General features: G+C 40.9%; 1 protein-coding gene across 2 annotated transcripts in view; it reads right to left on the bottom strand.

Annotated features, from left to right (window-relative positions):
- LOC126198923 (septin-2) overlaps window positions 1–19,254 on the bottom strand; it is a 64,110-nt gene extending 44,856 nt beyond the window's left edge. The window contains exons 1-2 of one of the 2 annotated variants that reach the window (XM_049935556.1): window positions 19,182–19,254; window positions 18,822–18,939 (exon numbers count right to left, since the gene is read on the bottom strand). In XM_049935556.1, the coding sequence (XP_049791513.1) occupies window positions 18,822–18,939; window positions 19,182–19,223 (160 nt within the window). In that variant the 5' untranslated portion in view covers window positions 19,224–19,254. The remainder of the gene's footprint in view (window positions 1–18,821; window positions 18,940–19,181) is intronic. The other variant, XM_049935557.1, reaches the window with a different exon arrangement.
- Window positions 19,255–25,439: the final 6,185 nt, after the last annotated feature.

Here is a 25,439-nt window from a genome sequence, read left to right as displayed (position 1 = left end):
AGGCTGCTATTCTCCCATGGAGACGATCGTAGAGATGCTGGATGTAGTCCTGTGGAACGGCTTGCCATGCCATTTCCACCTGGCGCCTCAGCTGGACCAGCGTTCGTGCTGGACGTGCAGACCGCGTGAGACGACGCTTCATCCAGTCCCAAACATGCTCAATGGGGGACAGATCCGGAGATCTTGCTGGCCAGGGTAGTTGACTTACACCTTCTAGAGCACGTTGGGATACATGCGGACGTGCATTGTCCTGTTGGAACAGCAAGTTCCCTTGCCGGTCTAGGAATGGTAGAACGATGGGTTCGATGACGGTTTGGATGTACCGTGCACTATTCAGTGTCCCCTCGACGATCACCAGTGGTGTACGGCCAGTGTAGGAGATCGCTCCCCACACCATGATGCCGGGTGTTGGCCCTGTGTGCCTCGGTCGTATGCAGTCCTGATTGTGGCGCTCACCTGCACGGCGCCAAACACGCATACGACCATCATTGGCACCAAGGCAGAAGCGACTCTCATCGCTGAAGACGACACGTCTCCATTCGTCCCTCCATTCACGCCTGTCGCGACACCACTGGAGGCGGGCTGCACGATGTTGGGGCGTGAGCGGAAGACGGCCTAACGGTGTGCGGGACCGTAGCCCAGCTTCATGGAGACGGTTGCGAATGGTCCTCGCCGATACCCCAGGAGCAACAGTGTCCCTAATTTGCTGGGAAGTGGCGGTGCGGTCCCCTACGGCACTGCGTAGGATCCTACGGTCTTGGCGTGCATCCGTGCGTCGCTGCGGTCCGGTCCCAGGTCGACGGGCACGTGCACCTTCCGCCGACCACTGGCGACAACATCGATGTACTGTGGAGACCTCACGCCCCACGTGTTGAGCAATTCGGCGGTACGTCCACCCGGCCTCCCGCATGCCCACTATACGCCCTCGCTCAAAGTCCGTCAACTGCACATACGGTTCACGTCCACGCTGTCGCGGCATGCTACCAGTGTTAAAGACTGCGATGGAGCTCCGTATGCCACGGCAAACTGGCTGACACTGACGGCGGCGGTGCACAAATGCTGCGCAGCTAGCGCCATTCGACGGCCAACACCGCGGTTCCTGGTGTGTCCGCTGTGCTGTGCGTGTGATCATTGCTTGTACAGCCCTCTCGCAGTGTCCGGAGCAAGTATGGTGGGTCTGACACACCGGTGTCAATGTGTTCTTTTTTCCATTTCCAGGAGTGTATTATGTTCCATTTATTAAATAATACAATTTTTTTCACTGTTGAGCACTATTGCACAATTTCATTGGTGAGCACTACAGCATAATATTCTCTACTACAAATTATTGATATATTCTGTCCCTATATCTTAATTTTGTTGCACTCTCATTTCTTTGAACAAGACTGCTGCTCATTTAACACGAAATATTGAAAATGTAGCCACACCAAGTGAACATGAAATTTTTCTTACATACCCATGCAACAAAACAGAATGTTTGGTATATAATCAATCACAATTCACCCATACAGCAAGAAAACTCTGCCAGAGACCCTCCTCCAGATATTCTGGTAAGGTCATACAGCGGTCAAGAACAGACATTGGGATCAATAGAGAAAAAGCAATTCAACTTCTAAAGGCACAAAACTACTATGTACATTATTTATTATAATGTTTTCTTAAAGGTTTATTCTGTAAAATATGGGGTCATTCAATAACTAAAGAGACAAATTGGTGTGCAGGAAAAAGCGTTTACTAGCATTTACTTTTAAAAAACAATACTTTTTCTACTTTTCAACATAATCCCCTTGACCATTTGTGCACTTGTTCCAACAGGCTACAAGATTTTTATTCTGGATGCAAGGAACTCTTTATCTTGATGTTTGAACCAATTTCCCACAAACTTGTACTGGAACCTCATCCCACGTAATGCCTTCTTCAGTGCACCAAACAAATGGAAATCACTAGGTGCTAAATCAGGACTTTAAGGGGGAAGAGGCAGTACTTTCCATCCATTTTGTCGATGGTTTCATGGGTTTGTTGAGCAATATGAGGACTTGCGTTGTCTTGCTGGAGAATCACACCCCTCTTTTGAGATCCATGACGTCTTCTCTCTCATGGCTGGTTTCACTCTGTTTAAAAGCAAATCCGAGTAGTATTAGCTGTTCATTGTCCACTACACTTTGAGATAATCACAAAAAACTGGACATTCAGCATCCCAAAACACCATCAACATGACTTTTCCTGCTGATGCTTGGGTTTTGAATTATTTCTTGACAGGTGAGTTGGTGTGCTTCCACTCCATGCTTTGTCTTTTTGATTCTGGCTCATAATAGTGAACCCAAGTTTCATCACAAGTTAAAATTTTGTTGAGGAAGTTCCTTTAGCTCTGTGCACATTCTCAACCTTGTTTCCTTGTGTAGCCACGTCAACCCCTTTGGGACCCACCTAGCACGTTTTGCGGTACTTCAGCTTGTTGCAGATAATGTTATGAACTGTACCAGTACTAACTCAAACCTTATCAACTATCATTTCCACCCTCACATGGCGGTCATCACGAATAATGTCATCACAATTCGACTTTCAAGTGAGGGAGTTGAAACTGCAACTGGTTGGCCAGAACGGTGTTTGTCAGTCACCGAGTCGCGACCAGTTTTGAACTGCTCTATCCACTTGTAAAAATTTGCATGATTCATACGACCTCTACCTTAACTTTAAACATTCTATACAGTATATATTCACTGGTTTCTTGCTTTCAGCAAGTAAAAAACAAACAACAGAACATTCTTCAACTAATGTGGACATTTCAAGCAGACTCGTCTCCTCGAAATGTATTTTTGAGGCTTTAAACAAAACATTGTTGATATATCAGCTGATCAGGGCTCATTGCAGTGATGGCAACTTAAAGCTATAAAAGTACCAAACTTGCCCTATTAACAGTTTTTTTCCCCAGACCAATTTGTCTCTTTAATTATTGAATTACCCTTGTACAGCTCAGAAGCTATTCACAATCAAGAACCGTTGAAAAAAGGTCCCAAATATTTTTTTCTGAGAAACTGCTTGAAATATCATTGCACATGTCTGGATCCGTGTAATCCATAAAAAAGAGATGCCATAAATCACATGACACACACATAATTTAGATTCTATCATACTGATCTACCAAACATCAGACAAAAACAGTGAAGAACCACATCTACTATCAGCAGTACATCACCACCATACAAAAAATACAGTCATAATTCTGTGCAGTCATGAACAAATAACCATCAACTGTGAACAAACAACTAGACACATAAAAATTATTATTATTACTTCATTACACAGATATTGCATTTGGTAGAAGTTATTCAGTGCTCTCTCCAACACCCCAACAAACTCCCTTCTGCACTATTCACATTTTTTGAGAGTCACCTGCTATGCAGTACAGTGTTTCTGAATTTTCCTCACAGTTTTAGCCATTTATACAGAAACACGAATTAAACATGAAATGAATATCAGCTGTGAAATATTTATACCAACATTAGAAGTGCAGCTACGACATGTTTATACCAATATCTGAAATGGCTGAACCACTCAAAAAACAGTGGTTGGTTGTACCTACCAACCAGACATCAGTTTGACTCACAACATAATGATGACGTAGTGTGTGGGATCATATGTTGCTGAGAGAGAAAAAGGGCACTGGCAATATTTATTTTGCTTCTATATTCCCTTTTGGAGTGAAGATTGTGGTGACAGACTGGTCTGCTGGGTAGCTCATACACCAGGTTTGGTTGAGAGGTGACAGTTCAGTTGTGAGTTAGTGAAGCCAAGAATGTGAACGTAAAATTGGATCTGGTAACACACTGATCTGTATTGTTTGCTACAATCTAGATGACGTTGGGGAGTCACAGCTTGGTTGAGTTGGCGAAGGTACAAAACTTGATGTCATCAGTGTAACTATAATCCTCATTATGGTACATATTCTACACATACTGGGACTGTATGAAAGGGTTTTTCATCATTTTTATGATATCATAAATCAAAGCAAACATGTGATAACGGCATATTCAAATTTTCCCAAAACAGGTTACACAGGTCATCACAACTATGTGTACTGAAAATGGAGGAAGCACTGCCGATGACAAATGTAGACCCCTGAGCTACACTGCAGATCAATTTGTTGGTGCAAGCAAGATACTGACTGACTGTTTTGTTTTAGGGTGCTAAAACTAGTAAGGTCATATGTGCCCATAGGATAAAGGAGTTAAAAATGACTACACGTTAAGCCCAATTGATAGAAGGAAATAGAGCTAAAAACAAGGACTTCCTCCTGAAGAAAGATCGACAAAATATGCTGTAGAGACAACGGAGGTTCCAAACTAAAAATTAACTGTGGTTCACAATATTGCTATGATGGATAAAAAGAAAATGTGGTGGACAGCCTGCATCATTTGCTAAAACGGCCGATAGCTCATATGGCAAATATACATTAGAACGTAAGTAGTTAGAAAAAGAACATCTGGTCAGAAAATGGTGAACCGTCAAAGGTTGATGACAATGAATACAAAGTAGTGGGGGTCAGCACTTAACAACTGGCGATAGCTAAAATTCTCTTCTTGTGGCGAGAGGGTCGAGAAGAGATCTGCCAGGCTGCTGGGAGAGGTTTAACTCACCAGAGCTTGTTCCCATGAAGGGAAGACCACTGGTGATGCCAAAGTGACACCATCTGCTAATGGATGGCAACACTGGGCTCATCAGAAGGAATGGAAGAACTAGTGGGCTGAAGTAGGAGGAGTGCAGCCGTGACAGCAGCATCAGCAGCCTCATTTCCCATCAGACCGACGTGAGCTTCCTCGAGAGTGAGAAAGTAGAAGCTTTCTTGGTCCCATTGCACTAACAGCACACAGAGGCTCTGAAGGTCACTGAGAGAATCGGAGCAGATGACACAATTGAAAAGCCTGTGTCGCCAGATGTACTAAGTGGCCTGATACAGGATGAAAACCTCTGCTATAAACACTATCAAGTGTTCCGGAAGCCGATACTGAAAATCGTTGTTGCCAACGATGAAGGCACACCCGACACCTTGGTCAATCTAAGAACCTTCAGTGTACACAAAGATACAATCACTAAGTTCCGAGCGAGGGTCACGAAACTTACAATGACAGGTCGAATCTGGAGTAGTTACCTTAGGAAGTGAATGAAGTCCAAGGTGAACACAGGCCGCCGCACGAAGCCAAAGTGGTGAAGGGTTCACAACCGTCACGAAAGTGGCACATAGTGTGAAGTTCAGCTGCTGGATCAATAGCCGAAAGCAAACTCCAGGAGGTAACAGACATGAAGGATGTGCCCCATACTGCCGCATACGTTGAGAAGGAGGAGGAATAGGATTGGTGGCTGGACATGGCAGACAAACGGCACGCATATCCACTGAGTAGAGCATCACATCTGCTTAGAGACTTTCAACTGCGCTAGTGTAAAAGGTCCCAGTGGCCAAACAGATTCCATGATGGTAGATTGTATTTAGAAGGCATATAAAAATGGAGACGTGAAGATGTATAAACAAAACAACCATAGCCTAGCTTCGAATGAACAGGGGATCGGTACAAACGTTGGAGAGTGGTCCAATCCACTCCCCAGGAAGTACCGCTTAGGACACGTAGGACACTGAGGGACCGGGTACAGCGGGCAGCCAGGTAAGACACATGAGAGGACCAACAGAGCTTCCTATCAAGTACAAGCCCAAGGAGTTTTGTAGTTCACACGAACAGAAGAGCAACAGGCCCAAAATGTGAAGATTGTGAAAGAAACCCATTGCACCATCAGAAATTCACACAAATGGTTTTGTCAATGGAAAATTTAAAGCCACTGCCGATGCTCCACAAGTAAAGGCGATTGAGGCATCGCTGAAGATGCTGTTCAAGGAGATAAGTCAAAGGGAGAACTGCAACAGACCGCAAAACTGTCAACAAAAAGAGACCCAGATATGGGTGGTGGGAGACAGGGCGTAATAGGGTTACTGGCTATAGCAAAGAGGACAACAGTCAGGACGGAACCATGAGGTGCCCTGTTTTCCTGGATAAAGGTGTCAGACAAGGCACAACCCACATGTACCTTGAAAACTCTGTCTTTTAAAAATTCCTGATGGAAATGGGGCAGGCGGTGTCGGAAGCCCTATATGTAGAGTGTACAGAGGATACTGGTCCTCCAGCAGGTGCCGTAGACTTCTTACACAGTTTGACAAAGTGACAAGGTGGTCGACTGCAGAACGGCGCACTTGAAGAAATCCACATTGTGCAGTGGTTAGTAAATTGTGAGACTCGAACCACCTACCAGCTGGGCATAAATCATACATCACCTTGAAAACACAGCTGGTGAAAGAAGTGGGGTGGTAGCTAAATGGAAGGTGTTTGTCCTTAGTGGGCCTAGGTATGGGTAATAAAGTCGCTCAGACCAGTGTCTGGAGAACATGATCTCTGGCCAAATGCAACTGTACATATGAAGGAGAATTGTGTGCCCACAAGAGAGATGTGCTGCACCATCCGAATGTGAACATTGTCCATCCCTGAAGTGAAAGATCAGGATGAAGTGAGAGCGTGATCTAGCTACCCCATAGTATTTTTTTTTAAGGCGGCATTGTAACATTCACAATCCTGAGAGGAGAAGACTATCATCTGAACCACCTCCACTTGTCTCCGATAGAGGAAGGCAGAAAGATACTGAGTGGAGTTCGAAATCTCTGCAAAATAGCGGCATAAGGTATTGGAGACAGCAATGGGATCCACAATGACATCATCTGCTATGGTCAAGGCCTGAAACTGAGGAATGGACCTTGGTCCCAAAGGCCTGCCAGAGATTGGCCCACACAACGGACAAGGGAGCGGAACTGTTAAAAGAACTAGTAAATAAAATCCAGCTGGCTTTTTTGCTATCCCAAAGAATGTGACGACACTGAGAATGCAACTGTAGGATGACGGTGAAGAACACGGAGAACTTGTCTCTGTAACCAAATGTCATCAAGGCATGCCTCAGTCCACCAAGGGATCGGGACATGCCATGATAAAGAGGAAGTGTGAGGAATGGAAGTTCTGTGGCAATAAGGGTAATGTTTGTAAGGTATTCTACCTGGGCATCACAAATGGAGAAATGCTGTTTGGTGAAAGTTGTCAGGGAGGAATAAAGCCTCCAGGTGCTCTTTAAAAGCTACAAATTGGGTTTGCACGTAGGTGGCGTAGGAGTCAGCAAACCAATATACTGAGGGAGTACATATGAGGTAATGGGCACTACCATACTTCAATCGTGGAGCTACATCAAATTTCCGTAACACAAATTACACAAACACAAACGTCACAATACAAAACAGAGGAGGGGGAGGGGGGAGGGGGGGGGAGGGGGGGAGGGGGGAGGAGGAGGAGGAGGAGGAGGAGGAGGAGGAGGAGGAGAAGTACACTACTGGCCATTAAAATTGCTACACACAAAGATGACGTGCTACAGACGCGAAATTTAACCGACAGCAAGAAGATGCTGTGATATGCAAATGATTAACTTTTCAGAGCATTCACACAAGGTTGGTGCCGGTGGCGACACCTACAACGTGCTGACATAAGGAAAATTTCCAACCGATTTCTCATACACAAACAGCAGTTGACCGGCATTGCCTGGTGAAACGTTGTTGTGATGCCTCGTGTAAGGAGGATGAATGCTTACCATCACATTTCCGACTTTGATAAAGGTCGGATTGTAGCCTATTGCGATTGCAGTTTATCGTATCGCGACACTGCTGCTTGCCCTGATAGAGATCCAATGACTGTTAGCAGAATATGGAATAGGTGGGCTCAGGTGGGTAATACGGAATGCCGTGCTGGATCCCAATGGCCTCGTATCACCAGCAGTCAAGATGACAGGCATCTTATCCGCATGGGTGTAATGGATCGTGCAGCCATGTCTCGATCCCCTAGTCAACAGATGGGGACGTTTGCAAGAAAACAACCATATGCACGAACAGTTCGACGACGTTTGCAGCAGCATGGACTATCAGCTCGGGGACATGGCTGCGGTTACCCATGACGCTGCATCACAGACAGTAGCGCCTGCGATGGTGTACTCAACGACTAACCTGGGTGCACGAATGGCAAAACGTCATTTTTTCGGATGAATCCAGGTTCTATTTACAGCATCATGCTGGTCGCATCCGTGTTTGGCGACATCACGGTGAACACACGTTGGAAACATGTATTCGTCATCGCCACACTGGCCCCTATTACCCGGTGTGGTGGTATGGGGTGCCATTGGTAACACGTCTCAGTCACCTCTTGTTTGCATTGATGACGCTTTGAACAGTGGACGTTACATTTCAGATGTGTTACGACCCGTGGCTCTACCCTTCATTCAATCCCTGCGAAACCCTACATTTCAGCAGGATAATGCACGACCACATGTTGCAGGTCCTGTACGGGTCTTTCTGGATACAGAAAATGTTCGACTGCCGCCCTGGCCTGCACATTCTCCAGATCTCTCACCAATTGAAAACGTCTGGTCAATGGTGGCCGAGCAATTGGCTCGTCACAATATGCCGGTCACTGCTCTTGATGAACTGTGGTATCGTGATGAAGCTGCATGGGCAGCTGTACCTGTACACGCCATCTTCAAGCTCTGTTTGACTCAATGCCCATGCGTATCAAGGCCGTTAATACGGCCAGAGGTGGTTGTTCTGGGTACTGATTTCTCAGGATCTATGCACCTAAATTGCATGAAAAAGTAATCACATATCAGTTCTAGTATAATATATTTGTCCAATGAATACCCGTTTATCATCTGCATTTCTTCTTGGTGTAGTGATTTTAATGGCCAGCAGTGTAGTAGGAGTCGCTGCCACCTGAAGTCAGATTCAATGCAGCTGTCCACGCTAGTCTATCGTGTGCAAGCCTCTTCATGTCTGCGTAACTGCTGCACCCTACATCCATTTCAACCTGCTTACTCTATTCAAGCCTTGGTCTCCCTCGACAATTTTTACCCCCTACAACTCCCTGTATTACCAAACTGACAATTCCTTGATGGCAGGTTGTGCCACAAATTTGTTTTCTCCAACATGATTCACTACTTCCTCATTAGTTATCTGATCTACCTGTCTAATTTTCAGTATTGTTCTGTACCATCAGATTTCAAAAGCTTCTGTTTCCTTTTTTCCAAACTGTTTACTGTCTACATTTTACTTTCTTAAAAGGCTACACTTAACAGAAATACCTTTAGCAAAGGCTTCCTAACACTTAAAATTTATATTCGAAAGCAACAAATTTCTCTTCTTCAGAAAAGCTTCCACCTTCAATACCAGTGGGCATTTTATGTCGTCTACTTCTGCCATCACCAGTTATACTGCTATACAAATAGCAAAAATCAAGTACTTTTAGTGTCTCTTTTGTAATCTAATTTCCTCGCAGTCACCTGATTAAATTTCTGCTTTATTTCCTTTACTGCTTGTTCAATGTACATACTGAGTGATATCACAGAGAAGCTACAACAGTGCCTCATGAAGAAACTGAAGTAAGGTGGGATTTACAATACTATGAGAAGAATTTCGTAGATAAAAAAATCTACTCACCAAATGGCAGCAGGAGAAAAAACACATGAAACCTAAAGAAATGTACAAGCTTTTGGAGTCAGTGGCTCCTTCTTTTGGCAGAAGGGTTGAAGAGGAAGGAAGAGGAATGAAGGGAAAGGACTGGCGAGGTTTAGGAAATGGGGAGAGTTGCGGAAAAGTTGCCCAGAACCCTAGGTCAGGGGAGACTTACTGGACAGTATGATAAGAAAAGACTGATTATTGGGGACTGCACCAAATGAGATTTGAAAACCAAAGCTTAAAGGTGGAAGATAGGGTAATAACAAAGACAGAGATTACTTGACAAAACATTGTGCTAGAGTTAATAACATTCTATACTAAGTGGTTTAGATGTTACCATGAGACCATTTTGCTGATTTTTTTGCGCGAACATTCACAACTGTCCCCAATTAACTTTGGCTATGTTTTAATTTCAATTCCAGAGATATAGTCATTTGTTTGACCCCATTGGGCAACTACTGAATGTGCACCCCTGAGTTTTCATATGCTTTGAGACATATCATTTCTCATAATATTTTCTTGAAATAAATAAAACTAGGCCATCTTGCACAAGTTTGCACAAGCCAGCAATTTTCGTATAAATGGTCTGAAGCAAAGTCAGCCAAAGAAACAGATGCCTGCAAAAGAATTTACCCATTTGTATCTTCAGAAGCAACTGCAGGACAATCCTGACATTTTGCACGTAATAACTTACCAGTACAAAGTTTTCTGTGAACTGATGAAAAACTGTGTAAATGGTCCACGGTGGCTTACCACTGCTGGTCTGTTGTACAATGAAAAAACCAGCATAGCCATTGCCATTGGGACCACGCCCAATAGCTGCGCAACAACAGCCACCAGAGGGTTCTTTTACCACAAGTGTCCAAGTCTGATGATGAATTCCTTTAAGTGTCAGAGTACAAGAAAGAGGTCTCTGTAGGATCTTATGTTGATGTTTCTTAGAAGCTACTTAAATTTGTTACAGATTTCATTAGTTTGCTGTACACTGTCATTAGAAAAATTGTACTGCTAGCCACGTGTCACTGACAGTGCTGGAATAACTGCAACAATGAGCTATTCCAGAATCCATCAGTTGTCACTCCTTGACAGCAAATAAAATGAATTTTCCAGGCCATGTGGGTGCATAAAGTTTATTACAGCATCCTTCTCCTTAACGGAAGTCTTGTAGATATATATGATATTGCAGAGCCAGTGTTATTCTGATGATGATGTACTGCAGCGACCACAGCCATTACTAAACAAATCACATGAATTCACAATTGCGAATAATGACTACCATCAGCTGTAGAATGGAATGACATCAATGAAAATTAACAGGAAATCTGGGTTCTTCTCCCGGTCCGGCACAAATTTTCATTGTTGACATTCCATACTACAGCTGATGGCAGTCATTATTCGAAATTGGTCTCTCAGATATTTCCTATCCATAACTCTTTTTCAAAAATGCATGCAGCATATTGTTCTCACTGGAGGTCTAATCCTTCTTGCTTTTGCATTGACAACATTAATGGCAATAAACTTGCTTTCATCAGTAAAGAAGAAATAGAAGGAAATAAAACATTAAAAGAAGAGTGGTTTTTTACCATGGACATACTGTAGCAGGAAGCAGAGAATATCACTTTTTTTGCCAATTAATGAAACAACTATTCAGGCCAGGGGATTTTCAAATCAACTCCAGGTAGGAATGTCAACAATGTAGTAAAAGATAGATTGCTACTTACCATCAAGAAGACATATTAAATTGGAGACACGCACAATTAAGGCACTTACATAATGCATTCAGAACCACCTTCATTAGCAAAAGACAAAAGGACAAGATTCATACACACAAGAAAGCACACCTCATGCGCACATGACCACGAACTCCGGCAACTCGGTCTGTGTTTCTCTTTTGTTGCTAAAGGCTGTGGTCGAAAGATTTATGTATGTGTCTTAACTGTGCCTGTCTGCAACTTAATATGCATTCTTTACGGTAATCAGCAATTTATCTTTTCCTACACTGTTGATATATTAACACTGGACAACCAGTCAGGACAATATGCAGCATGCGTTTATGGAAAAAAAAAGAGTGGTGGTGGGTTGGGTGGATCAGTAACATCTGACAAACTTAATATCTGTGAGACTTACGCTAAGAAGATGTATGCTTTAATAAGCTTTATGCAGCAACATGGCCCAGAAAATCCTTTTTATTAGCTATCAAGGAGTAACAAGTATTGGGTTCCCGAATGGCTCATTGTTGCAGTTATTGCAGCACTCTGTGTGACATTATGTGGCCAGCAATACAATTTTTGTCAGGACAGCATATAACAAATTAATGAAACATAACAAATTCAAGCAGTTTCAAGACAACATACACTTAGGGTCCTAAAAAGGCCTCTTCTAGCTTTGTCCTCTGACACTTAAAAAATTTACCATCAGGCTTGGACACCTGCATAAAAAAATCTCTATCAGGCTTAGGAACCTGTGGTAAAAAACCCACTTGTCTGTTATTGAACATCTATCAGGTATGGGCCCTGCAGCGATGGAGATGCTGGTTTTCTCACTTCACAAGAAACCAGCAGTGGTTAAGCCACCATGGACCATAGCAACACATTTTTTATTGGTTCAAATACACAGTTAACTAAGCAAAAACAAGCAAAACCAAAATATGCTATACTTCAAACTGGAATTAAACTATGATGTCAATAGCATCATACAATGAAGAGTCATACTCAGAATTCTCTATAATATGAATCCTTTCCACAAAATGTCAGGTAGACTGCTATGAACTTCCCCAAAGGTTACATAATGTGACAATGGTGTAAAACTTGAAGGCAGTTTAAATTGTGTGAGTTGCAACTGTTACACAACTATTTTACTACCTCGATGTCCAGTGCCGTGGTAAAGCAGAGCTAACTTTTTGAAGTTTATAACCAGTTTGATTCTGTGGTTATCAGAGCAGAAAAACGGCTGAAGTATGCCATGATGAGTTGTGACAAGAGATACATGCCCCCCTGCCCTCCCTTTTTAAGTTTTTCAGTTGTTCTGACTCTTTCTCACTTCCCAGTCAGCAGGACTTTCAATATTACCTTTCCCGGAGAGTACTAAACAATTCTAGAACATAATAAAAAAAAGTCAGGTTCAATTTGGGGAAAATAGGTATAGGACTTTATTTCAAATGTATCTCCACTTCGCCGTCATTTTATAGCGTCTTATATGTTTGCATTGCAAAAACCAAAAATTTTTTAGGTGGTTTAGAACACAGTTTTTCTAATGCAAATGGTTTAAAAGGCTTTGGAGAAGACTTTTTTGTGGAAGAGGGCTAAAAATTACCATTTTTGGTGTTTTTACGAAAATTATCAATTTTGCCCTCAATTTGTGAAATATTGGAAAGCAGTGGGAGAATGAAACTTTATATTCTAAAACCTTGTACTGATAAGTTATTACATACAAAGCTTCAGGTTTATCCTGCAATTACTTCTGGAGATATAAATGACTACACTTACTTTTTTTGCTTTGAATTATACACATAACAATTGCTCAAGATTTTTTTAAATTACTTTGCTTAGCAGGGGGCAGAAAGTTGTATAAGATGGTCTAGTTTTGTTTGTTTCACAAAAATAGTGCCAGAGATATTACATCTCAAAGTTGACGAAAATTCTGGGGCACACTTTCAATAGCTGCACTACCGGATCACACAAGTGGCTGTATCTTTAAAAGTATTATATTGGCGAAAGTAAAACTTTACTAATCTTCATTAGAAGATGAGTGAATGTTCACACAAAATTTCAGCACAATCACTGATGGTCACGTGGGTACTTAGTATGGAATGGCCCAACACCAAATCTTGGATGTAATGACATACTGATCTGTAATATAGCCCTAGATCTAGGTTATGTTGAAAGGTGACAGTCTGGTATTGAATTGGTGAAATGCTATCTAACTCTTCAGTTAATCCATTGTCAGAACATCACCACTGAAATTTCAAAAAAATACTTCAAGAGATAAAAAGACTATGTAAAGTGAAAGATGCATCAAGTTGAAGAAGCAATTATTAGGAACTCTACAATAGTTGGTGAACCTGATGAACTGAAGCAACGTAATGCAAGCTGTGTCTTTAATGCCAATAATGTAGAAGTAGAGGAGGCCATTCACTAGGCAGCAGAAGTGTTGAATTACCAACAGGCAAACACAAAAGGGAATGAAAAATTTGCTGGCTTTGGTAAGGCACCCTCTGATGAGCTAAAGTATAAATACATCTAAGTCTTACATGTTTAGATTACAACCAGATGATCAAAGAAATGAAAGAAATGTTGAACATACCCAATAGTGAAACCTAATAGTGAAACAAAAAAAAAAACAAAAAAAATATTCAAAGTTGGTCTTTAATTCCTCACATACAGCCCACTGTAAAGACTATGGAAGAAGTCTGTTTTTCAGAAAGAATGGTAAGATTAGCAATGAGGTTGACACAGAAAAAGGAATATCATCGAACCGAAAAAGGATGGAAAGAAACTTTAACAAAACTTGAAACAAAAGGTCATGGAAATGTTTGAAAAATCAACAATTTTGTCATGTTTGTCCAGACAAAAAAAAGACTTCTTCCAGTTGACAATATTATGAAAAGGATAGATTGCTACTCGTCATACAGTGGAGACACTGACTAGCAGAAAGGCACAACAAAAAGACTGCAGCTATAGTGCCTGCCTGTGATTCAGCATCTCCACTTTATGGTGGGTGGCAATCAATTTTTTTCTTTTTATTTTTTCTTTTTCATAATATTGTCCTTAGTCCATCCTGGATTTTCCACTGTTTGACTTTCTCCATTTGAGTACATGGGGCATTTCACATTACTTTGGACAAGATATTTGTATTTCAACTTTTAAGAAACTAGTGAAAATGACATTTGAAATGAAACATAACTGTACGTATTAACCACCAGCAATTCATGCACCAAGACTGCGTGACAGTAAACATGCAAACTGCAAAATTCCAGTTATACATGTGATTTTTTTTCCCTTGCCAGAGACAGAGGAAATATTTTTTCTTATTTTTTTCTTTCTTTTAACAGTTGCACCTAGTACCTGTGAATCATACCTAACAACAAAGCTAAAATTATTCAAACTGGTTGCAAACAATCTGTTTGCACATATCATCATAATCACATGACTAACAATATAAGCAAATTTTTCTGTGCTGAAGTTGTGAAGCAATGGCTTTTCAATTGATTTGCTCTAATTTCGTTACCAAATTAGAATGATCAATTCTCATGTAATTATACGTGTTTCTGAAATGTGAGGTAGGATTCAGTGTGTGTCATTTTGTTACGCAAGTGACAAGATTGCTCGTTTCAGTATCTGCTAAATCTATTAGTCACATCTCACACACCTGGGAAAGTAAGAGTGCATAATTGGAGGAAGAAGCTAACAGTTGAAGAAAAACATTATGAAGTAAAGAAACATCTGATAGGCAGAGTGTCACCAAAAGAGAAGTAATGAAGCCCAAGACAAAAGAGCTGCAAAATGGAAATGTCAGCAAGAGCAGGAACAACTTCAAAAATAGCAACAGGACAGAAATGTTCATAAAATTTCTCCTCAAGCATTGTAAAAGCAGTCTGCTGAGCTAAAAATACACTGGTCACCAACATGAAGAGAGATAGTTGTTTGTGAAACACCTTGCGAGGAGTGATCTACAATTGAACAATCTGTGATGGCATTAAATGTTCCCACGTCTGTGATGATATTAGCAGGATGTTTCCCAGCACAAAGGGTGTCAAATCCATATAAGTTGGTAAAAAGAGTTCTCATGCAGAAAAGGGACCTTAACATGCATATTAAAAGAGTATATTTTCAGGAGGTTGTGCTCCACAGCTCTCATATGTTTGAAAAATGTCATATTAGCCTGTTGAGCTGCTGGTAAAATACTTTATTTATGCAACCAGTTTCAATCATCTGACCATCCTTAAGTTCATAAAAATATTCACAGCATCATGTTAGGTGAAACATAAAATCATCATCATCATCAAATGATAAAATAATGAATCACACTATAACATGAATTACATCGTCAGTCTATAAAAACTGTGCTAGAGTGTGTACACATTTATCTTCTGTGTGGTATGACTGCTCACACTGTTATTGCCACTTACAGTTTTACTATGAGTATGTACCCTCCCTAGCACAGTTTTTATAGACTGGTGACATAATTTATATCCGATATGATAAAAGTGTATTATTCATGGTTTTACCATCTTACAATCACAATTTTATATTTTGTCTAACATGATGTTAATACTTTTGTGAACCTGATGATGGTCTGATGACTGAAACTGGTTGTATAAATAAAGTATTTAACCAGCAGCTCAATGTGTTAATATGATATTTTTCACATATCAAAGAAGCTTAAAAATTATTTACACAGCAACATTCTTATTTGACCACCTCATGCACTTCCTACAACAGAGAAAGATGAAGATGTATATCATGAGAGGGTGCAGTTACTTGTGCATAAACTGCCTCACAAGATACTATAATTTACAAACAATGCAGATATTATCTGCATAAAGCGAGAATGCCAAAACTGTGGAGTAAACTCTATGGAAAAATTTCTTTCTGAATTTGGGGTTACCAAAAACATTATATTCCTCCAGTGGGTTTGTGGAAAATCAGCTCCAATAAAGATGACTCAACCGATGGCCATCACAGAAGCATCTGCGCTTTAAAAAAAAAAGTTTCTGAAATGCTGATCTCTCTCCACATCTACAACAGAATTAGACAGCACAGAGACTTCAAACACTTAAGGCAATTTTGGAGTATGGTGAAACAATTCTGCATTATCCCTCAAGTTTCGAAAACAAAAAAATGCAAGCTCACTGCAGTTTTAAAACTGTCATTATTCACAGCTGTGATACACTACCAAGGTCCTGATAGTAATGAATTGAGGCAGCTTCATATGGTGTTTTGTCTCATTGTACAAATCATGAAAATTATGTTGCTGCAGCCTTCTGTAAGGCTATTTTAACTGATTTTCCTCAATGGGGGCATAAAGTTACTTTCTTTCATTACTACAGTGATTGAGCAGCGCCATCTCCGTTAAAAAAAAATGAATTTTTGAGAATCTTCTGCAACATGGATGATTTCCAGCTGAATGTAGCTTCTTTGTTACAGCTCACAGAAAGAGTGCAGTTGATGGAATTGGAGGTGACATGAACAGGATGGTATGGTGCAGCATACTGCATGGGAACATGTTACCTGTGTAGAAACGTTTGCAGAAACTGTACCAAGAGTTGTGAGATAACTATGCATTTTGTATGTTCCTACATAAGAAATTGTTCAGCTTACTATTAGTTTCGAGGAACAAGGGAAAGATCTGAAGAAAGGGTCAGGATCAATATACTTGCACTATATGAAGTGCACTGAAATATCTCACCATATCTGTTTTAGTTCAAATTCACCATTTACAGGAAACATCACTATGTATGTTTATCATTGTATGCATGGAAGTATAAACTCTTAGAGTAATATAGCTAATACAGGTCTAATTTGGTATCTCTGTTGTTATAGAGAGTAAAAACACCTCTGAATCATTATGGTGGTCAGATTACCAGCATCACACATGGCAAATTTACAAGGAAACATAAAACTGAAGTAGACAACACCATTTTAGTGTGGCCAGATGTCCCAGATGAATACACTCTAAGTAATGGTACACATTGTCTGTTTCACTTGAACCAACACCTTGCAGGAGTGATGGAACTGCTTTTTGCTGTCGGGTTTTCTGGATACAATGTGTGTAGTAGTTGGTTTAGGTGTACCTTTGCCTTGTTTGATATTTAATGGTTGTTTATGAATTTAGGCTAATACGTAATTGTGGATATCACACCAACAATATTTTGTACCAAAGTGCAGTCATCATCGAGTTGTTACCTGTTAAAATTCATAAAATGACTAAACCTTTATCGCAGTTTTATCGTTTTCTTTTGGTATATTTTAGCAATTTTTAAGCTCTATGGTCATCAAATTTCCAATGGACAAAGTCTCACATGCCTAAGAGCCACATCCCTAAAGTACAAGTAGTAGAAACATGGGAAAGTGTTATTACCAAGCAATCATAATTAAAGGCTCTCGCTATAAGCAAAATATTATGCATCAAATTCGTAAAAAGCTTCATAAGATTTTTCCACATAACCAAAAAGATGTTATTCCATGCCTCTTCTCTGTTAAATGTGCAACAGGTGGAAACTAATTTATTTTATATATTAAAACAAACTTTTTAACTTGCCATTAGTGAATATCCAAACTGTATTAGTTCCAATAACTATTTGTAAATGGAAGGGTACGTGAGAACTATTAACCAAAAGTAGCAAAGGTAAGTTTAACTTTTAAATGTCATGTGCGCCCCCCACAAAAAAAGTCAAATGTTTGCACCTTAACTGGAGTTACACTGGTGCTTAAATATACTCTTCTCTCTCACGTCAAGTAATTATAAAATTGGAGATTTCATTTTTAGGATGAATAGTGTTTTAGTATGCAAAATTTGGTATTCAGAAGCCAGTAGGAAAGTTTTCATTACCCTTTATTCACTACCTATTACCAAAATACAGAGGAAAATTTCACATGCTATGTTCTTACAGCAGATTTGAAGGTGTACCATGGGCAGTTTTTTTATCTTAATATATTACGTCAGCAACAATGACTTGTTGAGCTTTAGGACTGTTTTGCACCTTTTCATTTCTGAAGGAAGTGGGACTCGTGAAAATGGCTCTACTACTACACAAAGTTACAGATTGAGCTGAAACTTGGTGGAAATTCATTTTGTACAATCTTCAACAAAAGTGTTGATGTCAACCTCGAAGCATCTTCAGTTGAGGCCGCTTGATGTGAAACAACCTGTAACAGGAGGAAGGAGGGGGGGGGGGGGGGCGGCGAAGCGCTACGAGTTTATTTTAATACGGTCAGATCAATGGAGGTAATGAAGTAATGAAAATAACAGATTACGTTATTATAGTAACAAAGATTTGTCATGTCAATAATAGAATGATACCTCTTGATACAATGGATATTACTGTAGTATCAGAGTACGACACATTTCTTCTAGATAAAGAACACGTTTCTGGTATGGCAATGACTATGTAGTATGGAAGGGTGGAGTGCAGTTTGGAAACCCGCGACAGCATATTATAAATTTTCTTTGACTGGCTTTGAATGCCATCAATAAAAATTGATTTAAACACATTTATGTAAGGTCTATCTCGGTACGAACTTACCAATACATAGTATATTGAACACAAACCCATTCTGTACAGATTTGTTCACAAGCTGATCTGGGAGACTATCGAAACCGACATGACCTGCAAGCTTCAGGTTTCTAACACCCTGCTCCACCTGAAATACATATGCATTCATTGTTTTATTACAGCATTTAAGGCACACGCAATACTGTAACTGTACAGACAGTTATGGTTAAAAGGTCACGCCTAACTGCAACGCCCTTTGGACTAAAGGTTACTGCGCTAGTGTTTCCGACAATCTGCAGTATTGTGAACTACACAAGGCAATATGTTTATAAACATTACGTTTTGAGACAAATAAACTGAGAAAAATAATTAACATGGAACGAAATTTACGTTTAAACTATTACCGACCCTCTCAACATCAACCGCTGCCATCGTGCCAACGATAAACTGGTGTGTGCTGTCAGAGCGCTTGTTAATTTCTTTGGTCCAATAAGCAAACATATAAAAGAGTTCTACCAACCTATCTAATTAAAAGTAACAGGACGTCTACAACTTAGTAAATAATTAATGGAAGTGACTATACATATTTTACAGAGAACAAAAAAAACAAAAATAATGAGTAAACCCATAACGTTTATCGCTAATATTACTGACTACTTTACTGCACTAATACTTTTGTTTATATATTGTAACCTATCCTGTTGTTAGCGGTTTAGAGGCAGAAGTTTTTAGCTTTTATCTAAGTAACGCCACAATGAGCTTTATATATAAGGAAAATTATACTTGTAACACATAACCTTAAAATTTGAACATACGTTGTTGGCAAACCTGCTGCATCAGTTTCCAACATGGCAGATCTGCTGATGTTGTAGTATCATGTGATGTGACGGAAACGCTGTTTAACTACAATTCCATGTGTACGTGTCGTATATTTTGATCGGTGAACAATAGAAAGTAAACCTAGAATCATGGCGGACCTTCAAAGTCCGCCATTTAGTGACATCAAAAGACCTGAAGAAGTAGTTAGAATGGCTATGAACGACAGCTTGAAGTTCGCCGTCCTCATCGGCTTAATAGAAGTTGGCCAGGTGTCTAACAGAGAAGTTGTAAACACCGTGCTTCATCTGGTGAGTAGACCGTTGCATACTACATTTTGGATTTGCAATTATAATTTCTTTCGGTGGACGTAGAAAGAATGTCAAGCACACCTTACATCAAATGGTTGTCACTTGAGTGCCGGTGCGCTGACATTTCATGCGACGCTCTTCTGCTCTTAAGTATTTCCGATCGTCGTTTCAAGCTTGTTTTAGAACAGATATCTCACATATTTTCTGCCGAAAGTGTGGTCGTTTAAGCACTTACGAACGTATGAAGTGATTTTATTTTTCTCTTATAAACATGATCTTTATGCGAGCAATAACAGTGTCAGTTTTCATCTTATTTATAAAGAGACTTAGTAAAATTGCCTTGCTTATATAGAAGGTTTCGCAGCAATAGAGAAACAGAATAGATAAAAGATTACACAGAGATGGTTGGTCACTGGATCTAATGTCCATACATAATCTCCTTTTTTAGCTGTAAGAGGTTTTCCGAACAGGAAATCAAGAAAATACATTGACCGCTATTAAAATGAAAAGTGAGTCGCGAAGCGTATGTATAACCTAGAAACACACGTACTTGACTTCTCGTATACTTCATGTAAGGTTAAAATAGAACCAGTAGCTTTCCACCCAAAGTACGAGTATAGCCCGCTTACATACTGAACCGCTATAGTAAAGCGCTACTGCAGTCTTAACGATCGTTTATTGCGGTTTTGTTTACCCGCGAAGGAACAGGGGGAAAGCAACATAAATTATTCCAAAACGACTACTGAAAACTGCATGAAACAACAGTTCTTAGTCGTCTGAGAATGACAACTTTGGCGTTCATCTACACGATAATGTAGTTCATCGTGTTATTTTGAGTTGTCAACATTTACCTTTTTTGGTGTCAATAGCACCTAGTTGTTCCACGGGTTGTGTGCAGTTTACATCCATTACTGCTCGCGTTCTACTGTCCGCGAACGTTCTATTAGTACGTCACCTTACAAGTGCTGCTTTCGAATTTACACAGTTGTACAGCTTTTGTCATATAATTTAATATACACGTCTACAATCCACGATAGCTCACATTTCGTAAGTGTTACTTTTACTCATACCAGGCCCTCATCTGACAACCCACAGTAAATTTGAGTACAAGTGACATTGCAGTTTCATACAGCACTCATAATCTAGTTTTCGAGTCCACGTGAATGTCTAGTAGCCTGTTTTCTTACCTTTCTGAGAGTGATTCAACGCAGTAGCGTGTAGATAACGGCATCTACGTACTAGTGAGTGTGTTAGTGGGTCAGCGAAATGCTGCGAAAACAAACATTGTTAATGATGTAGGGTTTGCTTCGTTTTCATGGACTTTCTTTTACACACGTTCCTTGAAACAACACTTGCCATGATTACGCATTGCTTGTTCCACTAGGCCTTGTGGAAGATACACCTTTTAGTCTGCATGCCGACTGTGGCACTATATAGCTTCAAGCTTAATGCCATAAACATGCTGCGAATAATTGGTTGATAAAAAGCAGTTTGAAGTAAAGAAACAAATGCTGAAACCGACTTAGTCGAAAGTTGCAAAAACGTGTTGTGGGATAAATCAGCGCGTGGCATACGATAGCCTACGAATCGCTATTTTTAACATGTGATAAACTGGTTTATTATGCGCATAATTGCTAACGTTGTTGGCTAAGCAGACCTGCCCAACATGTAAGGGTACATCATGAAGTTTGTGGGCAGGATTCTTCTAATGCATAGCAGATGGCGTGATGTATTGTCCTGACAAGCAGCTCCATAGTAAAGGTTGAAGTGTAGCGGCGGAATAAGCAAGTGCAATTTTCGTTGACAACCAAGCAGAACGAAAATGTCAGGAAGCTGAAACGTTGCGTCGGGACAAGTATCTTCTTAGGAGACATTCGGCACAAGTCTCGAATTTACAAGACTATTGTTAAGTCGTGTTAACCCTGTGGCGTATAGAGTCTGCTACAGTAGACAGTTATTGATGGTCGCGTCTTTGGAATTTTCAGTCAGCCCCGAGGCTGCAGATGCACTCACAAGGGAACCTCCCCATCGCACCCCCCTCAGATTTAGTTATAAATAGGCACAGGGATAGGCCTTGAAAAACTGAACACAGATCAATCGAGAAAACAGGAAGAAGTTGTGTGGAACTATGAACAAAATAAGCAAAATATACAAACTGAGTAGTCCATGGGCAAGGTGGGCAACATCAACGAGAGTGTCAGCTTATGAGCGCCATGGTCCCGTGGCTAGCGTGAGCAGCTGCGGAACGAGAGGTCCTTGGTTCAAATCTTCTCTCGAGTGAAAAGTTTAATTTTTTATTTTCAGATAATTATCAAAGTTCAGGCACTCACACATAATCAACTTCGCTCTCCAAAATTCCAGGACATGTTCAGATTTGCTTGGACATGTACAGGATTTGACAGTCTACGCATGGAAACATTTGAAAACGTAAAAAACATAAGTTTTGACCGAGCACAGGGAAAACTGTGCGATTGTGAAACTGTTGCATTCATTTTTTGGAGTTTATGTGACAAACTCTTATATTTTCATCACTTTTTTGGGAGTGTTTATCACATCCACAAGAAAACCTAAATCGGGCAAGGTAGAAGAATCTTTTTACCCATTCGCCAAGTGTGCAAGTTAGGTGGGTCGACAACATATTCCTGTCATGTGACGCACATGCCGTCACCAGTGTCGTAAAGAATATATCAGACGTGTTTTCCTGTGGAGGTATCGGTTGACCTATGACCTTGCGATCAAATGTTTTCGGTTCCTATTGGAGAGGCACGTCCTTTCGTCTACTAATCGCACGGTTTTGCGGTGCGGTCTGAAAACACAGAGACTAAACTTATTACAGTGAACAGAGACGTCAATGAATGAATGAACGGACAGATCGTAACTTTGCGAAAATAAAGTAAAATTTTCATTTGAGGGAGGACTCGAACCAAGGACCTCTCGTTTTGCAGTTGCTCACTCTAACCACGGGACCACTGCGCTCATTAGCTAACATTTGTCCTTGATGTGGCATATCTTGCACATGGACTACTCAGTTTGTATATTTTGCTTATTTTTTCATAGTTCCACACAACTTCTTCCTGTTTTCTCGATTGATCTGTGTTCAGTTTTTCAAGGCCTATCCACTGTGTCAATTTATAACTAAATCTGATGGGGGGGGGGGGGGGGGGGGTGCGATGGGGAGGTTCCCTTGTCAGTCCACTGCAGTGAGCACCTGCTATTGATGATGTACCTTGCATGTATTCGCAACGTCGTGACTGATTGAAAATGCCAGAGAAGTTAGCATTCTATCCACTGCAGTGAAAAACATGCTCAACAGGATTAAACCAATGAGGACTGCAACGGTGTGTGGTTGACCTTCACTTTCCTGCATGTATAAGTTTTTTTCGGATGAAGCTAGTTCCACCTGAGATCGAATGTTTAGTAGTCGCAATAGTCGTTTATAGGCTGCTGTTGTCCACTATAAAATTATGAAGTAGAGCCATCAACAGATTTGCAGAGAACTTGCGAGGGGAGGGTGGGTTACATAATCAGTTATATGGTTAATAGCCCTGTATCTACGTATCCCCTACAAACACCCCGTTCTCCGCCGAGTGAACTGCACCAATGTAAGCCTGTATGATTTTTTTCTATGAGTGATATTTCCCAAGTTGTCTTACTTGGTCTTATAGACTTACAAGGCTCCAGCATGAGGGTAATGCATTTTACTCTACGTATCTCGCTCGGGAGATCTCAGAAAGGCTTGTAAAATAAAGGTCATTTAGTTTCGCTGCCATATAGTTCGCCTGATTTGATTTCTTAGTACGGGATCATGTTAGAATTATTGGTTACGATACACCCGCCCAAAATGAAAACGATCTCCTGGAAATAATTCTCGTCTGCTGTGCTGTTATTTGAACAACTCAGGAGTTGCTACAGGAGGGAATACAGTGTCGTGCTTGATAGGAGCTAAAGTTTAGTTTTTGCGTGTCAGTAGACCGCAATTGCAACAGCTCATTATAATGCAGAACGCGACAGTAGGATTACAAATTAGGTTTTCCATTTTGAAACATGGCTACACACTGATACTTTCTGGCAGATTAAAACTGTGTGCCCGACCGAGACACGAACTCGGGACCTTTACCTTTCGCGGGCAAGTGCTCTACCACCTGAGCTACCGAAGCACGACTCACGCCCGGTACTCACACCTTTACTTCTGCCAGTACCTCGGCTCCTACCTTCCAAACTTTACAGAAGCTCTCCTGCGGACCTTGCAGAATTAGCACTCCTGAAAGTAAAGTTTGGAAGGTAGGAGACGAGGTACTGGCAGAAGTAAAGGTGTGAGTACCGGGCGTGAGTCGTGCTTCGGTAGCTCAGATGGTAGAGCACTTGCCCGCGAAAGGCAAAGGTCCCGAGTTCGAGTCTCGGTCGGGCACACAGTTTTAATCTGCCAGAAAGTTTCATATCAGCGCACACTCCGCTGCAGAGTGAAAATCTCATTATGGCTACACACTGTCCATTTACACATCTGATTTTCTGATGCAACAAAATTTCCTAGGCCGGTATGACAAGCTGGATTTATTTTAGTTTGTTTTTCTAAGTTTCATTATATGTCAGCATCTGTAACTCACACCGGACGCAGTATGTACTAAATTTTTTGTTAACATACTTCGCTAATTTCTGTGCAAGAGTATGGTTGAGTTGTTGATAGAGAAGTCCATATTTGTTCCTGTTGTGTTTATGAATTCTATTATTTTCGAACTGCCTCTGATTCCTCATTATGAGAGCAGATCTTGACCGTGCTAAGCTTTAATAGCGTGTTGGCCCACCTTGGGAACGAGATACAGCAGTGGTTCTGTGTAGGATGGAGTCTTCAAGTCATTGGTTGATTTCTGGAGGTATTTGGCACCAGACGTGTGTGCGCATGTCACGCAATTGCCGTAAATAACTGGCCGGCAGTTTGTGGACACGGAGCTAGGGCCCGATAGCGTCTCAGATGGGTTGCACCGGCTACAGACCAGCTAATTTTGTGACCAAGAATTCAATGTGAGTTTACTGGCATGCTCCTCAAACCATTGTTGCACGATTATTACCGTGTGACTTTGACAACTGTCTAACTGGACGATGACACCGCCGTCGGAGAAGACGTCAAACACTGAAGGCCTCCACACACGCGCCAGTTTATCGGCAGACTGAGCGACCAATTTCGAGGCATCCTGCACGCGTCCAGACCGACTGCGCTCTGTTTATGTATTACGAAATCCCTTTGGTTTTACTCAGATACATAAATGGGGGTTTGTGTTGGCTGTTCTCAAAGATAGTAAGGTAGAAAAAAACCAAGAGAGAGCTGTGGGCAAAGAAGTGGCCAATGCAAGGAAAGAAATTCATCCTCGTTCTGTTACTTAAGCATCTGGGAGCCGATGGCTTTCGTAATTATTTAAGAATGTGTGAATAATGCATTTTGGACTTGGTGAACATCATAAAACAACTCTCAATAAAAAAGGATACATTCATGGGAAAGGCAGTAAGCTGCGAAGAGAGGCTTTTA

Source organism: Schistocerca nitens, chromosome 8 (genome assembly GCF_023898315.1).
Source record: "Schistocerca nitens isolate TAMUIC-IGC-003100 chromosome 8, iqSchNite1.1, whole genome shotgun sequence".
NCBI classification, from domain to species: domain Eukaryota; kingdom Metazoa; phylum Arthropoda; class Insecta; order Orthoptera; family Acrididae; genus Schistocerca; species Schistocerca nitens.
Note: the sequence above shows the minus strand (reverse complement) of the source record. Positions and strands in the feature narration are given on the sequence as shown.